The sequence below is a fragment of the Rhincodon typus genome, chromosome 21 (genome assembly GCF_021869965.1).
Source record: "Rhincodon typus isolate 14 chromosome 21, sRhiTyp1.1, whole genome shotgun sequence".
Lineage (NCBI taxonomy): Eukaryota > Metazoa > Chordata > Chondrichthyes > Orectolobiformes > Rhincodontidae > Rhincodon > Rhincodon typus.
Genome location: NC_063352.1, coordinates 35,527,024 through 35,546,799, shown reverse-complemented (window position 1 = coordinate 35,546,799; position 19,776 = coordinate 35,527,024). Strand labels below are relative to the sequence as shown.

Sequence of the window (19,776 nt, the reverse complement as noted above, 5' to 3'; positions counted from 1 at the left end):
AATGTACTCCTGCCCCCACAGTGCCCACTGACTGAGACAGTGGACACTGCACGGTCTCTTCCTATGGACACCCCTGGTGCAGACATAACCATGATCAGTGAAGTAAGGAGTCGAATTTAACCCAGAAGATCTGGCAACATCTATGGAGAGAAAACACAATTAACCTGTGACCCTCCTTCAGAACAGTGCAGAGTTCTGTTTGGACTCCGTTTTGAGCTTTGAAGAAACATCAAGATGTTAACTCTGTTTTTTCTCCACAGATGCTGCCACACCTGCTGAGTTTCTCCAGCAATTTCTGTTTCTGTTTCAGATTTCCAGCATCCGCTGTTCTTTGTTTTAAGTTTAACTTACTGCTACCTCTTTTCCAAGCATGCATACCTTGAAGAATTACTGATCCTCTCTCTGACAAGACTTCTGTTCTAAGCTATCTTCTGAATCCTGAAGAAGGGTCACTGGACTCGAAACGTTAACTCTATTTTCTCCCTACAGATGCTGAGTTTCTCCAGCAATTACAGTTTTTAGGCCAGATTTAACCACAATGCACAACTAATCATCCAATGGATGTCCCTTCCTCCTGTACACACTTAACCTTAAATTATACTATTAATAGAGCAGGGCTGTTGTGGTGAAGTGATGGTGCCCCACCTCTGAGTCAGGAGGATTGGGTTCAAGTCCCACCTGTTCCAGAAATGTGTAATAACATCTCTGACTGGTTTGATTCAAAATATCTAGATCAATGTAGTTTAGTTTTTGTGGTGCTTTGGTAGTGTCCCTGCATTCAAACCCTACCTGCCCAAGAGATCTGTAATAACATACCTGAATAGGTTGATTCAAAATAATTAATAATAATTAAAAATTACCTCCCTGAAGCCATTACCTCCCTGAATCCTTTTAAATGCAGCTCTGGTTCAAAGGAAATTTAATGGATGATTAATATGATTCAGGATTTTCTGTTATGTTTTGTCATTTTTTAGGTGTCCCCTTGATTTTTGTGTTTCCATGGATCATTGTCAAGTTCTTACAGGAGAATTCTGGGTAAGGCAAAATACTACAGTACTAGGGGAATGACACCCCTTTCCCACCTCTGCCTCAGCACAGCTCACCTCAGTCACAATCCTCCTGGTTTAATTTCGCAAAGTAACAATTTGTGTCATTGAGCTTCACTCAGGCTTCCTTATGTTCCCCATTCCTGTGTTGCTTTTGGAAACATTGCTTTTCCTATTGCATTTGCCTGCTGGTTTCCCCAAGGGCCTCCTGAATTAAGCATAAATAGTGAATGCTCGAGGCTACTTGACAATTGAATGCAATGCTGATATCAACAACCAGATGCTTTCCAGGAGATGTCACTGGTCAGTAGAGAATCCACCACTCTCCCTATGATCATGAAACTAAGAGGAATGATAATAAGGAGACAGTGACAAAATGGTAATGCCACTGAACTAGTAATACAGAGGCCCAGGTTTGGATTAGTCGTCTCAGTGATGTTGACCATGAAATAATTATCATGTGTTGTAATAACTGACCTCGTTCACTAATTTCCTTTAGGGAAAGCAATCAGCCATCTTTACCTGGTCTCATCATGTGACTCCAGACTCTCAGCAATGTCATTGACTCTCAACTGCCACCTGAAATGTCAATTTAATGAAGAATGGGCTAAAAATGCTGTCCTTACCAATGATGGAATCAACAACCTGTGACATTGAAATTATTTAAAATTTTTAGTTTCTCATTTTGATTTTTTTTTTAAACAGGTGCTGGAGACAAAACACTAACATGTCCTTCTGGTGGATTGTGCGATCTCCACTGTTACTTGTCATCATTGTGAGGCTCTATTAACATTTGTTTCCTCTGCGCATTATATTCAAGCCACTACAAAAACCATTTGTATTCATAAAGCATCTCTATTGTAATTGAACATCCCAAGGCCTTTGTTGGAGCATTAGAAGGTTTGACACTGGGCCCCCATAAAAGATATTAAGGGAAATGATAAAAAGCTTCGTCAAAAAGTCAGAGTTTAAGGAATGTCTTAAAAAAGGAATGATAAGTAGAGAGGCAGAAGAAATGGTTATCAATGGAGGAACAATTAAAATTAAGAATGAAAAACAGTCCAGAATTCAAAAGATTTCCATAGATATTTCAGAGGCTGAGGCAGTATGAGATTAGAGATAGGGAGGGGTGAGACCATTGTAGGATTTAAAAGCAAAACTGGATTTTAAGATAAGGTGTTGCTTTGCTGGAGGTCAATGTAGGTCAGTGAACATTGGGTGATAAATGAAGAGTACTTGGTTTGAGTAAGGTTCAGTTTTGGATGACCTTCAGTTTATGGAAGATACAACATGGAAAGTCAAGTCCAGAGATAACAAAAGCATGAATGAGGGTTTCAGTGACAGATTAACTGAGGTGGGATAGAGCCAGCTGAGGGTACAGACGTGGAACTTGATGATTGTATTGATGTGTGGTTGATAGCTCATCTTGGGGTCAAGTGTGGTACCAAGGCTGTGAACAAATTGGTTTAGCCTCAAACCATGGTCATTGGATGGAGTAGGGTAGCTAAGGAATGAATTTTGCAGGGGAACAAAAACAATGGCTGGCTGCAGTCTTCCCAATATTTCATTGCCAGAGGTTTCTGCTCATCTAGAACTGGATGTCAGATAATCAGTCTGATAATTTAACTATCCTGGAGGAGGCGAGAGAATTTGTGGTGAGGTACATTGTCAACATGTATGTAAAAATTAACACTGTGCCTTAGGTTACTGTCACTGAGGGGGACAGTAGGAACATGAATTGATGTTGAGAGGCAATGATAGAGCCCTGGCACACCAGTGGTAACCCTTGAAAGAGCAGAAAGAGATTTATCAAGCTATGATTAGACAGATGAGAATGAAATCAAGTGAAAGCAGACAACAGTAGAGAGGTGTTGGAGGATGATGGTTGGGTCGACCACCTCAAAGGCTGCAGATTAGTGGAGAAGGATGAGGAATGAAAGTTTACCTTTGCTGCGATCTCATATGCTCATTTATGACTGATTAAAAAGCATTATGGCAGGGATAGAAACCTGATTAGAGGGATTCCAATATGAAATCCTGGGAACAATGGGTACTGATTTGAGAGCTGACAACATATTTAAACACATTGAAGAGAAGCTGTAGGTTGCAAGAATATCAGAGTCAGGGTTTTTTTTTTAAATAGGGATGATGATGATGATGATGATGAAGGTTCTAGAGGAGAGAAAGGCAGCATCAAAGAAGAAACAGCCATTAACAATATTGGGTAACATGTGCATGAGGAGGGGAAGTTGGGTTTCGGGAGTTTAATGCAATAATGCTGAGGGAGCAGGAGGTAGGTTTTATCAACATATTGAACTTGGAACTCAAATCCGAGTCTTTTTGATTAATGGAAGTGGAAATGATGGCCTCAGCAGGGAATGGCCATGGTGAGAGAGAGTAATGGTTTTAGAAGGGACTGGTGCTTCAAAGGTGGAAGTGACTGTGTGATTGAGTTAGTGACGGCAGAAATATTGTGGTGAAGGCTAAACATTTTGGAATTTTGAAAATACCCGTTGTAAGAAAAGAAATTATTCTTTTTTTTTGTTGCAAGGAGGAACAGATGGAAGCACATTTTGGATGTAGCAGAGAATGTGAATGGAGAATGATGCAAGGAAGTAAATAAATTTTGATCTTATTTATGATTCTTACAATGGAAGTAGCAAGATTGTGCAAGATAGTAAGGGGTGAATATGGGTGAGGCCATAAGATAGTTTACCTGGAAAGAAAGGTGAAGGGATGATAAGGTGGAAGTGAACTCCGAGGAGAGAGAAAGCACAATGAATTGAGATGGAGACAAAAGTAGAAATTGCTGGCAAAGCTCAGCAGGTCTGGCAGCATCCCGAATCATTAACTCTGATTTCCCTCCACAGATACTTTCTATTTTTGTTTTTGGTTTACTGTATCTGCAATTCTTTTGGAATTGAGATGGAGTTTGAAACCATCAAGGATGAGAAGTTTTTTGGTGCAGAGGCTAAGGGAGAAAAGCAGTGAAGACATCTTAGTGAGAACATTTTTTATGGTACCTGGGTAGAATGAGCATTTTGAATAAGGGTGAGAGAACTGGAAGAAGATGAGATGCTCCAAGGGCTATAAAGAGACAGAGGAGAGTGTGCTAAAGTTGAAATGTGAGCTAGTGGTATGTGCCACACGGCCTCTGAGATGATCTTGGTCGGGCAAGTGGTGGAAGATAAGGCCCAGGTGGGAAAACTTCATTAAGAATCAAAATGTCACATTCCTCAATCCAAGTTTCAGTTAAGGCCATTATGTCATTGTGAATTTCTTATTGAGGATTACAGAAAGCAAGGACCTTGTTCATTTATGGACAGATGTTCTGGAAGGAAATGCATTGAAGGATATTAAAAGCTGCTCTGTTAGCAGAATGCAGAGGATTAGCAATGGGAATTGAAGAGAAAGAAGATTGGCAAGATTCATTTCCAGCAGATGCACTGGATGGGAAGATCAATGACAGAGTGGGATGAAGCAGTTGGAGTTGCTGCTTACACTGACTCAGTGCTGTGTGCCTCGATGAGCACATTAGAGGATGCCAAGTGAGGCAGAGAGAAACTGTAGTCTTATCTGAGAAAGCCAATCACGGGGTGGTGGCAAGAAAGCAAGAAGGTTGAGGAATACTGAAGGTTGGGGTAAGCATATAGGATGGCAGAAAGGATAAATTAAGTGAGGGCCAGAAAGGAAAAATTTAAGAGAAACAAGACTAGAAAAGTAAAGAGAAAAGGGGTTTTCAAAAGGAGGAAAAGGTAGAATAAAAATGATGGGATGAAGTGAGCCCAGGCAACTAAAATGCACATGTGAATAGACATGGAGAAAATGCAAGTTACATAGAACATATGGAATTATTGCTATGTATAGACAAGGAATAGAAAGGAAACAAAGAGGAAGGCTGAAATTAAAGTCAGATCTTCTATGGTGCAATGAAACTTGATGTAGGTCAGGTGAAGTTTGCACAAACTCCTACAAGAGTTCATAGACCAGTGAAGTTTTTTCTATTTAAAGTATTGGAGAATACACTAATGCAAGCATTGCCAAAGAAATTATGACTTACGAGACACACAGAGTCTGTTACACACACTTGTTACACACTCAGTTATGCACAGGTTACATGCTCTCAGTGATATACAGATTGCAATGGCTGCGTGCTGTAAGTTTATTTTAGAACATGTTTTAATGATGATTTCTTGCTTGCATCCCACCATCCACCAAGTGATAGACATTGGCAGGTTATGAAAGATGTTACATCTGAGTTCAATTCCATTTCCAGCCAAACCTGTAAATTAGTACAGAAATCAGATGAGATCACGCTCTGTGTTTATGAAATACTGCAGATATTAGCAGCTTATTCAGCCAAGGGAAACTGTGAAAGGGCTTCACTAATACAATAATTTATTTGATTGGTTTCAGATTAATTTTGCAATATTCATCAGAATAATAATTCTACTCATCTCCAAGATGCGATCCCATCAGACACACAATACAGATTTTAAAAATCGGTAAGGTTTTTTGTTTCTTTGTGAGACTGGGGATCAGCCAGTTAAAAGATCCAGCCAGGTTCCACAGATGGGAGGGAAAGAATTACTCTGGCTGTTTTGTGTAGAGATACCCTTTGTCAATTTTACAATGTTATCGTTGCTTCTTTTAGAGCTCTGGCTGGTGATTCTAAGGAATTGGAGTCAATAATTAGCTTTGTGCTTGTTTGTTGGGCAAGCTGAATGAAACCTTTAACACCATAGACGATTCAAGAGCCCTTCAATCGTTGGTCTTTGTGGGTCACACTGCTATTTTAGGAAGAAATGTAAATCACCAGTATTACTGTCACACTGTTACTCAAATGTTTATGATTTCCATGAAGTTGCTATCCAGAGAAAACTAATAATTTATAGTGGTATAGTAGACAAGCCAGAGTCATACCCAGAGAGGCCCCCAGTTGCTGAAAATCATTTGCAGGGAGTGGCCTCTCAATGACAAAGCCTTGGACACCTAATTTCTTAATGAATTATACCATCTTGTGTGAAGTAAATTCTAGTGACATGGAATGGGCTGATTCTCCAATGTAGGTACTGCCACCATCAATTCCAAAGTCAGCTGTTGCAAGCTTGGGTGTGGCGTATAGCTCCTAGAGATAGAGGAGGGACTCGGTGATGGAGAGTGTTTTCTGCCCCACTGGGCTGGAACAGACCTGGCAGAAGGGAGAAACTGCTAAACATGCATTGTTTGTTCCAAAGTCAGTATGTATTATTCTCAATGTATATGAAATGGGCAATACATTGAACATAGGAATTAGAAGGAGTAGGCAATTTGGCCCTTCTGACCCCACCTCCACCATTTGACATGATTATGGTTGGTCTTATCCTGGTCTCAACTCCACTTTCCTGCCTGTTCCCCATAGCCCTTTATCCTGCTTTTCATCAGAAATACATATATTTCTTTCTGGAATCTGTTGATTGATTTGTTGATTGGCCTGCTAGAATATACTTCACTATGAACTGCCTTGTGTTTTCTTACTGTGCTTGTTATAACTTAGTGTCATTTCTGTTTCAGATTAACAAAATCAACGCTAATTCTAATCCCTTTGTTGGGGGTGCACGAGATTTTTTTTATTTTTATCACGGATGAGAATGCTAAAGGAATACTTCGATACATAAAACTATTTGTTGAACTCCTCTTTGGCTCCATACAGGTAGTTTTATGAACTACGCAGTCTGATACTAAACACTGATTCTGGATACTTGCTGAAATATGTGAAACTGGTTCTCCTTAAAGCAGAAAAGTTTAATGGGCGATTAATTTGTAGCATTCAAAATTATGAATGGGTTTTGATAAATAAAGATTAACTGTTTTCACTGACAGCAAGATTGGTCACCAGAAGAGCCAGATTAAGACAATTGGCAAAAAAAAAACACGGAAGAAACATTTTTATGCAGTGAATCATTGACATGGAATGCACTCTCAAAGGCTGCTAAAACCAAAAGCAATAATAACTTTCACAAAGGAACTGGATAAATACCTTAAGGGAAAATTGTAGTTATTGGGAAACAGCAAAGGATAACTTTTTAAAAAGCTGGCTTAGGTGTGACGAAATAAATGAATGGCCTGATCCTTTTTTTTATTGTTCTGCAGTCTAGGCCTTCAAGTTCATTCATTCCATATGCCCAAATGGTGACTCCCAAAGCTCATATCAAATGTTGGGCAAGGATTTCATTACTAATGGAAATGTTGTACATCGCTGATATGGGGCAGATCAGAGCCACTTGCTGTGTTATAGTGGGCCTTGGGTAAATGGAGTCAAGGCATAGGGATTGGGAGTTTAGAAATTGCAAGGCTGAAATGTGAGGGTCTAGTGGATTCAACGTTTATCTAGATCCCAAATATAGGAAGGGTCACCGGACCCGAAAAATTAACTCTGTTTTCTCCTTCACAGATGCTGCCAGACCTGCTGAGCTTTTCCAGCAACTTTGTTTTTGTTCCCAAATATATGTTCAGCTTGTGATGAAAGTGTTGGTGTCATGTGGATTTTGCTGAATCAAGATAAATCCCTGAAGTATAGTTGGGGTGCTGGTTTTCTCTTTATTGTTTACTTTTATTTTTCAGGGCTTGTTGGTGGCAGTCCTGTATTGTTTTATTAATGGCGAGGTAAGGTGACAAGACATCCACTGCTTAACATTTTCCATAACTGATGTCCCTCAGCCTGATGCTCAGTCAAGTACTCCCACTGCCACAAGCTCAGCTCTGAGGCAATGGTTGTCATAACCTCTGTAAGGAGAGTTGTTGGTCTTTGTTTTGTTGCGTGTATTCTTCTCTCTGCATGCTACTTCAGCAAGGGCAAGAGACTGCACTCACATACACTGGGGGCTAAAGCTGGGGCATGGGGGCTAGTTTGATATTCTTGCTCCCTGTGTGGATGACTGGGAGCTGCAGGGAGGATGAGCAAAATGACATAGCACCGCAGAACAAGGAGCCATTCAAGTGAGGGGCAGAAAGGAGAAATGTAGTTGTAATCAGGGATAGTACACTCAGGGAAATGGATACTGTTCCCTGTAGCCAGGATTGAGTCCCAAGGCAGTGTTGCCTGCCTGGTTCCCAGATTTGGGATATCTCATCTGGGCTGCAGAGGAACTTGGGGTGGGAGGAGAAAGATCCAGTTGTCACAGTCCATGTAGGTACCAGCAATATTGATAGAAAGAAGTTCTGTTGAGGGAACATGAACAGTTAGGGGCTAAATTAGAAAGCAGAACCAAAAAGGTAATAATCTCCAGATTACTACCTGAGCCACGTGCTAATTGGCACAGGATCAACAAGATTAAAGAGGTAAATGCATGGCTCACTGAGTACGTAGTTCTTTGGAAGTTGCATCACATGTAGACAGGGTGGTTAAGTAGGCATTTAGCATGCTTGCCTTCATTGCTCAGACCATTAAGTATAGGAGTTGAGGTTAGCGGCTAAGGTTAGGGGTTGAGGTTGTACAGGATGTTGGTGAGGTCACTTTTAGAATACTGTGTACAGTTGTGGTTGCCCTGCTGTAGGAAGGATATTATTAAATTGGAGAGGATTCAAAAAAGATTTACGTGGATATTGCTGGGGCTGCAGGGTTTGAGTTATAAGGAGAGGCTGAATAAGCTGGGACATTTTTCACTGGAGCATACGATGTTGAGGGCTGACCTTAGAGCTTAATAAAATCATGAAGGACATAGATAAGGTGAACAGCAAAGGTCTTTTCTCTAGGGTGGGGGATTTCAAAACTAGAGGGCATATTTTTAAGGTGAGTGGGGAAAGATTTAAAAGGGACCTGAAGGGCAACTTTTTCTCTCATGCTGGCTCGTGTGTGGAATGAACTGCCAGAGAAAGTGATTGATGCAGGTACAGTTACAACATTTAAAAGACATTTGGATAGGTACATGAATTGGAAAGGTTTACAAAGGCCAAATGCAGGCAAATGGGACTAGTTTAGTTTGGGAAACTTGGTCGACATGGACTAGTTAGACCAAAGGGTATATTTCTGTGCTATATGACTCTATGGTGCAGAAGAAACAGGTTCAATTTCATGAGATGTGGGCACTCGTGCTGGGGAAAGAGGGAGCTGTTCCAATGGGACAGACTCCACCAGAATCATACTAGTGAGTTGCATAATTAGGGCTGTAGGTGGGGCTTTAAACCAAATAGTGTGGGAGTGGAATCAGTTGCAAGGAAAATGATGAAATCAAAGTTAAAGGAGAAGGTGGGTTTGCTGGTTAGTGATGGAGTTGATTTTATTTCCAGGGAACAAAGGAACAGAATGTGTGAATGTGACGTTGTACCAAGGAACCAAGAAAGTGCAGGGAAACTGGTAATGGAACAAACTTAAAGGTTTTGTTTTCTAAAGCACAAAGCATTCAGCATAAGGTAGATGAATTATGGTGGTAGGTAAATCAAGGTAAATAAAGGTCACTAGAATTTTAAACTAGTTAAGGAGGGGTGGTTTGGGAAGAATGGCTCAGAAGTTATTAAAACTTCCAGAACAAGTTATTGGACAGAGAGTATGGAAAGGAATCTAGCTTCGGGTATAGCAGATAAAGGAACTACTATGAGAAGGAAGGGATGGTCAATGCAGAATACAAAACAACACAAATGAGCTTGTAGTACAGATTGAAGTTGGCAGGTATGATGTTGTGGACACCACAGAAATGTGGCTGCAAGGGGATTAGGACTGAGAACTAAATATCAGAGGATATGCATCCTATCAAAAGGACAGGCAGATGGGCAGTGGGTGGGGTGTGGTTGTGTTGCCTTGTTAGTAAGAAATAAAATTAAACCAATAGCAAGAAGCAATATAGGGTCAGAAGGTATAAAATGTGTGCGAATAGAGTTGAGAAATGACAAACTTAAAAAGACCCTGTTGAGAGTTGTGTACAGGTCTCCTACCAGTAGTCAGGATGTGGGGCAGAAAATAAATCAGGAGATAGAAAAGGCATGTAATAATGACACTGTTATAATAAGCACGGGGACTTCCATATGCAGATAGACTGGGAAAATCAGGTTGGTAGCAAATCCCAAGGAAAGGAATTCATGGAATGTCTATGAGATGGTTTATTGGAGCAGCATGTGGCAGTGCCCACTAGGGAACAGACAATTCTGGATTGGTGATGTGTAATGAGACAGACTTCATTAAGGAGCTTTAAGATGAAAGAACCCCTAGGGGGCAGTGATGTTAATATGATTGAATTCACTCTGCAGTTTGAGAAGGAGAAGCTGGAATCAGATGTAATGGTATTAGAATTGAGTAAAGCTAACTACAAAGACATGAGGGAAGAGCTGGCCAGAGTTGTTTGCAGCAGAATCTGGCCACGAAGATGGTGGAGCAGCAATGGCAGGAGCTTCTGGGGGTAATTTGGGAGGCACAGCAGAAATTCATCCTGAGGAAGAAGAAACATACTAAGAGGAGTATGAGGCAACCATGGCTGACAAAGAAACTGAAGGACAGCATAAAAGTAAAAGAAGAAGCATATAATGTGTTGAAGATTAGTGGAAAGCCAGAGGATTGGGAAGCCTTTTTAAAAACTAGCAGAGGGCAATTAAAAAAGTGATAAAGGGGAAGAAGGTGAAATATGAGGATAAGTTAACTCATAATAATAAAATGAATTGCAAGAGTTTGTTTTTAGATATCTAGAAGTTAAGAAAGAGGCAAAAGTGGAGATTGGACTGCTGAAAAATGTGGCTGGAGAAGTAGGAAAGAGGAACAAAGAAATGGCAGAGGAACTGAATTGGTACTTTGCATTAGTTTTCATAACGGAAGATACTAATAGAGTACCAGAACTTTAAGAGAACCAAGGGGCAGAGATGAGTTTAATGGCCAACACTAAAGAGAAGGTGCTGGGAAAACTGAAAGGTCTGAATAAATAAATAAATCACCCAGACTGGATGGACTACACACCAGGGTTCTTAAAGAAATAGCTGCCTTCTTAAACAGACGTGTTACATTAGCCATTTCCCAGTTCTCTAAGAAGGGAGGGAGGCAGAAATCAGGAAAATTATAGGTCATATAGCCTGACTTCTGTCATTGGTAAGATTATAGAGTACATTATTGTTGATGAGATTGCAGAGTATTTGGAAGCGCATGGTTTAAAACAAAAGGGCTGAGTCAGCACAGCTTTGTCAAAGGGAGGTCATACCTGATAAATCTATCATAATCCTTTGAAGAGGTAATGAGCTGGTTAGACCAAGGAGAGCCAGTGGATGTATTTTATTTGAATTTCCGGAAGGCCCTTAATATAGTACCCCACAGAAGGCTGCTCAATAAGAGCCCATGGTATTCAGGGTGAGGTGCTGGCATGGATTGGCTGACTGGCAAAAGGCAGAGAGTGGAGATAAAGGGGTCTTTTTCGATTGCAGTCAGTAATTAGTGGAGTTCCACAGGTATCCTTGTTGGGACTGCAACTATTCACATTATACATTAACAATTGGACAAGGAACTGAGGACATAATTACAGGTTTTCAGAAGACACAAAATCAGTGTTAAGGAGGTGGGGAGGCTAAAGAAGAACTTGGGACAGGCAAGAAGTGACAGATGAAATACAATGTGGAAAAGTGTGACGTTATGCGTTTTGGTAGGAAGAATTAAGGCGTAAACTATTTTCTAAATGGGAAAGGCTTCAGAAATCTGAAGCACAAAGGGACTTAGGAGTCTTAGTTCGGGATTCCCTTAAGGTTAACATGCAGATTTGGTTGGCACTTAGGAAGGCAAATATGATGTTAGCTTTCGCTTTGAGGCAGCTAGAATACAAGATCAGGGATATATTGCTGAGACTGTGTAAGGCTCTGGTCAGTCTATATTTGGAATATTGTTAGCAGTTTTGGGCCCCTATCTAAAGAAGGATGTGTTGGCCTAGAGGGGATCCAGAGGAAGTTCACCAGAATGACCCTGGGGATGAAGGGCTTTGCCACATAAGGGGCGGTGAGGACTCTGGATCTATACTTGGAGTTTAGAAGGATAAGAGTAGATCTCATTGAAATTTACAGAATACTGAGAGGCCTGGAAAGAATGGATGTGGATAAGACTTGAGATGGGGAGGAATTTATTCAGCCGGAGGGTGGTGAATCTGTGGAAATCATTACCTCAGAAGACTGAAGTCATTGAGTGTATTTAAGGCAGACATAGATGGGTTGTTGATTAGTAAGGGGATCAAGGGTTACAGGCAGAAGGCAGGAGAACGGGTTGAGAAATATATAAGCCATGATTGAATTACATGTTACAGTTGTATAAGTTGTCGGTGAGGCCGCACTTGGAATATTGTGTACAGTTTTGGTCACCCTGTTATAGGAAAGACATAGTTAAACTGGAAAGTGTGCAAAGAATATTTACAAGGATGTTGCCAGGACTAGTAGGCCTGAGTTATAGGGAGAGGTTGGTTGGGATAGGACTTTATTCCTTAGAATGTAGAAGAATGAGAGGTGATCTTATTGAGGTGTATAAAATCATGAAGGGCATGGATAGAATGAATGCATATAGTCTTTTTCCCAGGGGTGGGGAATTGAAAACTAGAGGGCATAGGTTTAAGGGGAGAGGGGAAAGATTTAAGAAGGACCTGAGGGGCAACTTCTTCACACAGAGAGTGGTGTGCATATGGAGTGGGCTGCTAGAGAAAGTGGTTGAGGCAGGTACAATAGCAACATTTTAAAAAACATTTGGATAGGTACATAGATGGGAAGGGTATAGAGGGATACGGACCAAATGCGGGCAATTGGAACTAGTTGAGTAGGCACCATGGTCTACATGGACCAGTTTGGGCCAAATGACCTGTTTCCATGCTGTATTACACTATGACTCTATGAATGATGGAGCAGATGGCCTAATTCTACTCCTATATTTCATGGTCTTATGGTCTGTTCCCCAGTGCTCTCATGCATCTCCAAATGGCAGATTTAAGAATGTAGGTTCCTGACATACCTGTTAATCACAGGGATGTTTAAGCAAGGCCAATAGAACAGAGCCAGAACTGGAAAATGTCAGACTAACAGAGGAACCAAGTCTAGACAAGTTGCCATAGTCTTACCAGACCATAGGGCTGTTCTCTCATTAGAGAGAAATGACAGGTGGTGATTTAACCTGAGGGCCACCACACCCCTGGCAAGGGGAGAAGTTGAGAAGGAGAATCCTTCATAATAACCTCAGCAGGTGTGGGAATTGAACCCATGCTGTCAGCGACACACTACTTCACAAAGCAACTGTCCAACCAGCTGAGCTAAAGCCACACCCAACACCATAATCAGTAAAATCACACAGGTACAGAATGACTAATAATGAGATGCAGACAACTGGACAATGGGGCATAAACCAATATGAAGACAGATAGGGCCTTGCTAAAATATGCACAGAGATGTACATAGCCCCAAACAGACAGAGCAAAGACCACTGTGTAAATTTGTGTCCAGATTTGTATTGTTCTGTCTGGAGTTTCTCTGTGATATATGTGCTGACCAATGTAATGTACCATTGTTCTCAGGGTCATTTTGTGTTTCAAAGTTCTGATATTTTGTTCACACACAGGTCCAGAATGAACTGAAGAAGAAGCTGCAATTGTGGAAGATGAAGAGGAATCTCAGAAAGTCTCGTCGTCGGTACTGCAGTGGTCAGAGGGAGAATTTTGATAGCACTGGTCAGTACATTGAGATGGGAACAAGAGATGACCTGGAGTCTCCCAATACAGATGAAGGTCTTCTCAACACTCTCAGCTCCAATCAGGGTCTAAATTCAGAGATCACTGAGCTCCCAAGACAGGCCTCTGAAATCCTGCTCAATGCAACTGCTGTTTAGAATGGAATAGCAATATAATAGTGATGGGGCACAGGGACCTCACACTACCTAGGTAACACAAGCTTAAAGATAAGCAGCTGGCATTGAACCAAACATATTTCAATGAGATTGAAAGAATTAGTTGGTGAGAGAAAGGAAACTGTAAGCTAGGAAATGGCAAATAGAGAAAACTCAGACTTTGTTTGTTCCAAAATAACATTTGTACCACTCAAATGCCAAGCAATGACCATCTCCAATAAGAGACAATCTAACCACTTCCCCTTAACATTTAATGGCATTACCATCGCTGAATCCCCCACTTCAACATCCTGGGATTACCATTGACCAGGAACTCAACTGGACTTGCCCTTTAAATACAGTGGCTATAACAGTAGGTCAGAGGCATGTAGATGATGGAGAATTACAAGGAACAAGACCGGAGTGTGTTCGAATACTGTCCGCTTGCCTGGATGTGTGCAGCTCCAAAAGCACTCAAGAAGCTTGACACCATCCAGCATAAAGCAGCCTGTATGATCAGCATTACATCTATAAACGTTCACTTTCACCAACTATGCACTGTAGCAACAGTGTTTACTACCTACAAATTGCACTGTAGAAATTTGCCAAAGATCAGTAGATAGCACTTTCCAAACCCATAGCCTGTTCCGTCTAGAAGAACAAGGGCAGAAGATTCATGGAAACACTACCCCGTGGAAGATCCCTTCTAAGCCACTTGTCATCTTATCTTGGAAAAATATCACCATTCCTTCACTGTCACTGGGCCAAAATCCTGGAATTCCCTCTCTAACAGCATTCTCTACCTACATGGACTTCAGCAGTTCAAGAAGGCAGCTCAAAGCCACCCTCTCAAGCACAACTAGTGATGGGCAATAAATGCTGGTCAGCCAGTGATGCCCACATCCCATGAGTAAATCTTAAAAAAATTTCCAGCCACATTTTCATGTTTGTCACGTTTCAGTTTCATGATGAGAGTTTAATGCACTCAGTGTTTATGATGGTCAAGGTCAGAAGATTGAGGCTATTGACATGCATGACACTTCTCCAGCCAAACATCTCAGATTTGGTTCCCCTACTTGGAGGTGGAGCTATGGGAACTGGGAGGAGTCTCAGAGCTATGAATGGACCAGCAACATAAAAACTATATCAGAGGGTATTCAAAGCTATGGGTTAACAGATAGATTTATAATGTTGTAGAAGCAAATGTCTGTCGAGGGACTCTTGGAAATACGCAAAAATTGTCCAGCATTACATGTACCCAATGCCATTGAATCTAGATTACTAATGAGTAATGAATGGAGAGGTGCAGGTCACACAATATGATGAACTGATATTTGTTAGAAATGATAAGGTTCTCTTAGAGCATTCAGGGGTCTTTGTTTCATTCTTGCACATATCAAAGCCACTACTTAGTTAAATACCATGAACATCCAACTGTAGATGTTAAACATGTGATTCTTCTTAATAGAATTATTTAACTTTACAATTGAAAGGTTAAAAAAAAATCACAACAAATGGAAAGGTTTTATTGTTTTTAAGTGCAAGATGTGATAAAAACTGAATTACAAATATTAAGTGTAATTGAATAAATACTAGTAAAAATATATATAAAAGTGTCAATAAATGATCTGCTTGAAATTGTTTTAGCACAAATTGTACATTAGGGATAATAAACCTGACTGTTAAAAAGTTGAAGACCAATTGAAACTATAAATTTCTGGTCCGTTTGATTCATTTGAGTTAGCTGCAAACATTCTGTACACAAGCTGACAAAATCCAAGAAATCCCCAGTGAGTTCCCCTTTAGTCTATACATGACTTGTAGATTGCAGTCTTATTAAATGCAGCCCTGGGGATTATCTGACAAATATAACACTGTCAATTACTTTTCTTGATTGTTCCCTTGCTCAAAAGCAACTCAGGAACAGCAGCAGCAAGGCTATTGTGGTTCAGAGCAGTAGTGTTGCTGCCTTCAGACTCCCTTATGCCAAGTGGCACTTAAAACTCTTTCTGTAGTTGACAGTGGCTTTGCAGACAACAAGCTAATTAGACTCTATTTTTGATGTTGCAATGATTAAGTGATTGCACTTAGTTTTGAGCAACATGTTCTTGGTGTCTCTCAAGTTGTCAGGGACTACCAGCCAGAAAGGAAGGAACAACAGTATGAGAGACATGTGTTCACTGGGGTATAGTGATAAGATTTAGTGGAAGTGTAGTTGTCTGTCAGCTTACAGTGACTCAGTCTAGTCTTTGGGTTTCATATAAATATGAACTGGAAGTGCTTCCTGAGGCAAAATTAGGAGTCCTAGGCTGCCAGAATGAATTGTCCCTTGGTAAAATATTAGTATAAAAATGGGTTTCAAAGTTTTTGAGGTTCAATTTGTAGAGTTGCGATGTCAGTCCTCAGGACCATTGTAAGACTCCTCAGCTACATCTTCTTCCACTTCCTCTCCATCCTCTGCACTGTTGTGACGAACACTCTCCACTACCATGTTGGCCTTTATTGGAACACCCACTGCCTTATAAACAGCGTCAGTAATTTGCTGGTTGATGTAGTAGCTCACATTGACAGAAGGCAATTTCTTAGTCATCTCTTCCATGTACTTGTAGGCCTGCAACATTATTACAAGCTAGCATTAGTGCAGTGATTAAAGGTAGATATTGTCCCAACAGAGATGTTATTACATATGTATGGAGCAGGTAGAGTGTGGACTTGAACCTTGGCCTCATGGTTCAGAAGTACGGACCTTACCACTGTGCCACAGCAGCCCTCTGTGAGTAAAAGGTACATTAACAGTACTGAAACATTCTATTAACAGCAAGCATAATCCTAGCAGAGGCAGTTTATTCAGACTGCACCACAGTTTGAGAATTCTCTCTCAGAACTAGAGATCTTCCCACCTCCTTTATCCAAATCTACTTCCTCTGACTGTTGCCTATGGAGAACTATTCAGATTTTACTTCTAGAAGCTGAGCATTATTGAATAAATGTAGGGACATATATAACTAAATTCAAATCAATAGAGCTACTCAGCTGCCTCAGCATATTCTTGATTTTTTTTGACTGCAAACCCTTACAAGTTCTTAAGATATTTTGCTGTATTGAAGGAGCTCTATTCATTCCATTTGTTGCAAGGTTTCTGCATTGCAGCCTCAAAACTTATGAGAGTACTCACCACCTCAAAGCTCCCCTGTTGGGCATGATGTTCCACCAGGAGCGCATAGACATCGCCAGTTCGAACAGTCTGGTCCAATTCAGGCTCACCCAGCAGATTCTCGCACTGTTTTAAAGCCTCCTTTCGATCCTCTTCATACAGCCTAAAGGAGTCACAGGCACAGGTGGTAATTTAACTTATGTGCAAACTTGGGGGAAAGCTTTCAGCTTGCTCTTCACTCTGGATGGACCATTGATCACGAGGCTAACCTTTAATAAAGAACCCTTTTTCACTGTTCGTACCTGTGCCATCAATAGAATATTTGATTTATGAGAATAATACTCTAGGACTGACAGAACAACTTTTAATTGTGTACACCTTTGTTATCAGGTATCATTTCATTCATCTGACTTTTGTTAAGTCAGTTTAATCTACCTTTTTGTTTTATTTGTTTATGAAAATGCAGGCTTCACTGGCTAGACCTAGCATTTATTATCCATCCCTAATTGCCCTGGAGAAAGTAGTGCTAAAATGTCTTACATTATTGCACCTCTTGGGATGTAGCAACACCTGTAGTGCTGTTAGGAAGCAGATAGTGGAAGATTTACAATGACAAAATTGCAATGAAAGGAGATGACACATGTGCCCTTACCTTCGGATCTGCACAAACTTCTTCACCATTGTTAGCTTGTTCTGCAGCTGTCCCAGCCGTTCCTCCAGTTCACCTTGACTCCTCATCTTGGCTTTGGACAAACATTTATATGCCTCAGTCAGAGCTCCTAATGCTTTCTCATAGTTCTGGTATTCATCAATCTCAACCTGATACACAAACAGAAACAAGCATATATACAGGAGATAGCTGGCATGAGTAAAGAATCACTCACAACTTTGGTTTTTCTCCATTTAAATTGTTTTATTTGGTCTGATTAATCCTGACCCTCAGGTACACAAATTGTCCATCAAAGCCCAGCCCAGTTGCTGTAGTTCAGTTTTAATGAACTGTACCAGATGCCTATACTGTGCACTAGGAGCACATTAATGCAGGAGGTCAGTTCATGGCTCTCATGTTTATACAGTCTGAACAGCAGGAATTCTGCCAGTCCTAGCAGATTCATTGCAGTACTGACTCCAAAGTGCCAAGAGACCATCCATTTACAGCAACATCTCTCTCTCCTTCAGGAGTAGCAAATAATATACATTTTAAAAAGCACACAAATCCCTGGATAATGGATTACTTTAGAATCTTTGTGCTGAGTACAGAATCCTCAGTGTAATCATTTCAAAAACAAAAATATATTGATGTTAGGGGTGGCGGTGGGGCAGGGAACAGAGTTTGATGCCAGCCTGGCTGATGTTCAAGCCATTAATAAGTTGCCTCTGATACCATCCAAAACACAGACCTGTGCACAGGCATCATAAAAGCCAGCAAGCAAATCCAGCGCTCGTCCCTTAGTGTAGAAGCTGATGATATTTTTCATAATTTCTGGATCTTTTCGCCAGTCCAAAGACTGAAGGTAGTTTGCTGCCATGATGTAAATCTCCTTTTGTCGAGAAACTCCTGTAAAGAAAACGATCTTTTCTGTGTCTCCTGATTTCAGAAGTGCTCTCATTGCCTGAAAAAACAACAGATAACATTTCACTATGTTGAAGATGAATGTAACTATTCAGTCTTGTCTTTTGCACTGAGGTGCTTCCCCTCATTGCGGATGGAAAAATTTATGAAGGCCCCACCACATGTTTATTGCTTAACTGCCCAGCATCATGTAGTTTTATCAAGTTGGCAACTATTTTTTAGGCAGACCTGGTGCTGCATGTCTTCCTGCACTCTTCATTGAACCAGGATTGATTGCCTGGCCTGATGGTGATGAATAGAATGGAGTCAATGCCAAGCCATGAACTTAGATAGTGGCTGAATACAATTCTGCTGCTGTTGATTTGATTTAATTTGATGTGATTTGATTTATTATTGTCACATGTACCTACGTACAATGAAAAGTTTTCTTTTGCGTGCAGTACAGGCAGATCATACCACACAAAATGCATAGGGTAATGGCTGTGATGGCTCACAGTGCCTCATGGATGCCCTGTTTGCTACATCTGTTCGAAGTCTGTCCTATTTGGCATAGGAGCTGAAACATTCCGTTAATAGAAAGTATCGTTCCAGCAGAGGTAGTTCTACACCACAATTTCCTGGAATTTTCTCTCATTCACTAATTTCCCATCCCCTCTTCTCAAGCCCACTTCAAGTTTTTGCATTTGTATGCCTCAGTCAGCAGTTCAAAAAGACAGCTCACTCCCATATTCCCCAGGGCAACTAGGGATGGGCAATCGATACTGACGTATCCTGTAATATCCACTTTCTCTGAAAAAATTTTAAAAAGCTGGCATTTTAGCAATGTTAGAATAACTGAGACCAAAGGGACAAATGAAAGAGATTCAACAGTCACGTTCATCACTGGAAGGAAGTCATACAGTTCAATGGCTTGGAAAAAGTTTAATGAGACCATTAGTGAGTTGATGGAGAAAAACAAGGACACAAATATCATTTGAAGCATAGATTCAGAGAGTTGTCTGGTACAGAAGAAGGCAATTCATCCTTTGGCTCCCTAAAGAGTAAGTACCCATTAAGTAACCATCCAATTCCTTTGAAATTACTGGCCATCTCCATTTCCACTATTGTCGTAGACACAAGTTCCAGGTCCTTAACAACACAAAATTGCTGGAGAGGCTCAGCAGGTCTGGCAGCATCTGTGAAGGAAAAAAACAGAGTAAACGTTTCG

The 19,776-nt window shown here is 40.7% G+C and overlaps 2 protein-coding genes across 2 annotated transcripts in view; one reads left to right on the top strand and one right to left on the bottom strand.

Annotated features, from left to right (window-relative positions):
- Nucleotides 1-13,896, top strand: part of LOC109932335 (glucagon-like peptide 1 receptor) — a 30,502-nt gene extending 16,606 nt beyond the window's left edge. Inside the window, exons 8-13 of the mRNA XM_048609702.1 lie at nt 975-1,035; nt 1,752-1,821; nt 5,463-5,551; nt 6,600-6,738; nt 7,650-7,691; nt 13,579-13,896. Coding sequence (XP_048465659.1) covers nt 975-1,035; nt 1,752-1,821; nt 5,463-5,551; nt 6,600-6,738; nt 7,650-7,691; nt 13,579-13,845 — 668 coding nt within the window. The 3' untranslated portion in view covers nt 13,846-13,896. The remainder of the gene's footprint in view (nt 1-974; nt 1,036-1,751; nt 1,822-5,462; nt 5,552-6,599; nt 6,739-7,649; nt 7,692-13,578) is intronic.
- Nucleotides 13,897-15,399: 1,503 nt separating this feature from the next.
- The window catches only part of ift140 (intraflagellar transport 140 homolog (Chlamydomonas)), a 124,242-nt gene continuing 119,865 nt past the window's right edge, over nt 15,400-19,776 (bottom strand). Inside the window, exons 27-30 of the mRNA XM_048609550.1 lie at nt 18,397-18,609; nt 17,649-17,815; nt 17,018-17,159; nt 15,400-16,453 (exon numbers count right to left, since the gene is read on the bottom strand). Coding sequence (XP_048465507.1) covers nt 16,238-16,453; nt 17,018-17,159; nt 17,649-17,815; nt 18,397-18,609 — 738 coding nt within the window. The 3' untranslated portion in view covers nt 15,400-16,237. The remainder of the gene's footprint in view (nt 16,454-17,017; nt 17,160-17,648; nt 17,816-18,396; nt 18,610-19,776) is intronic.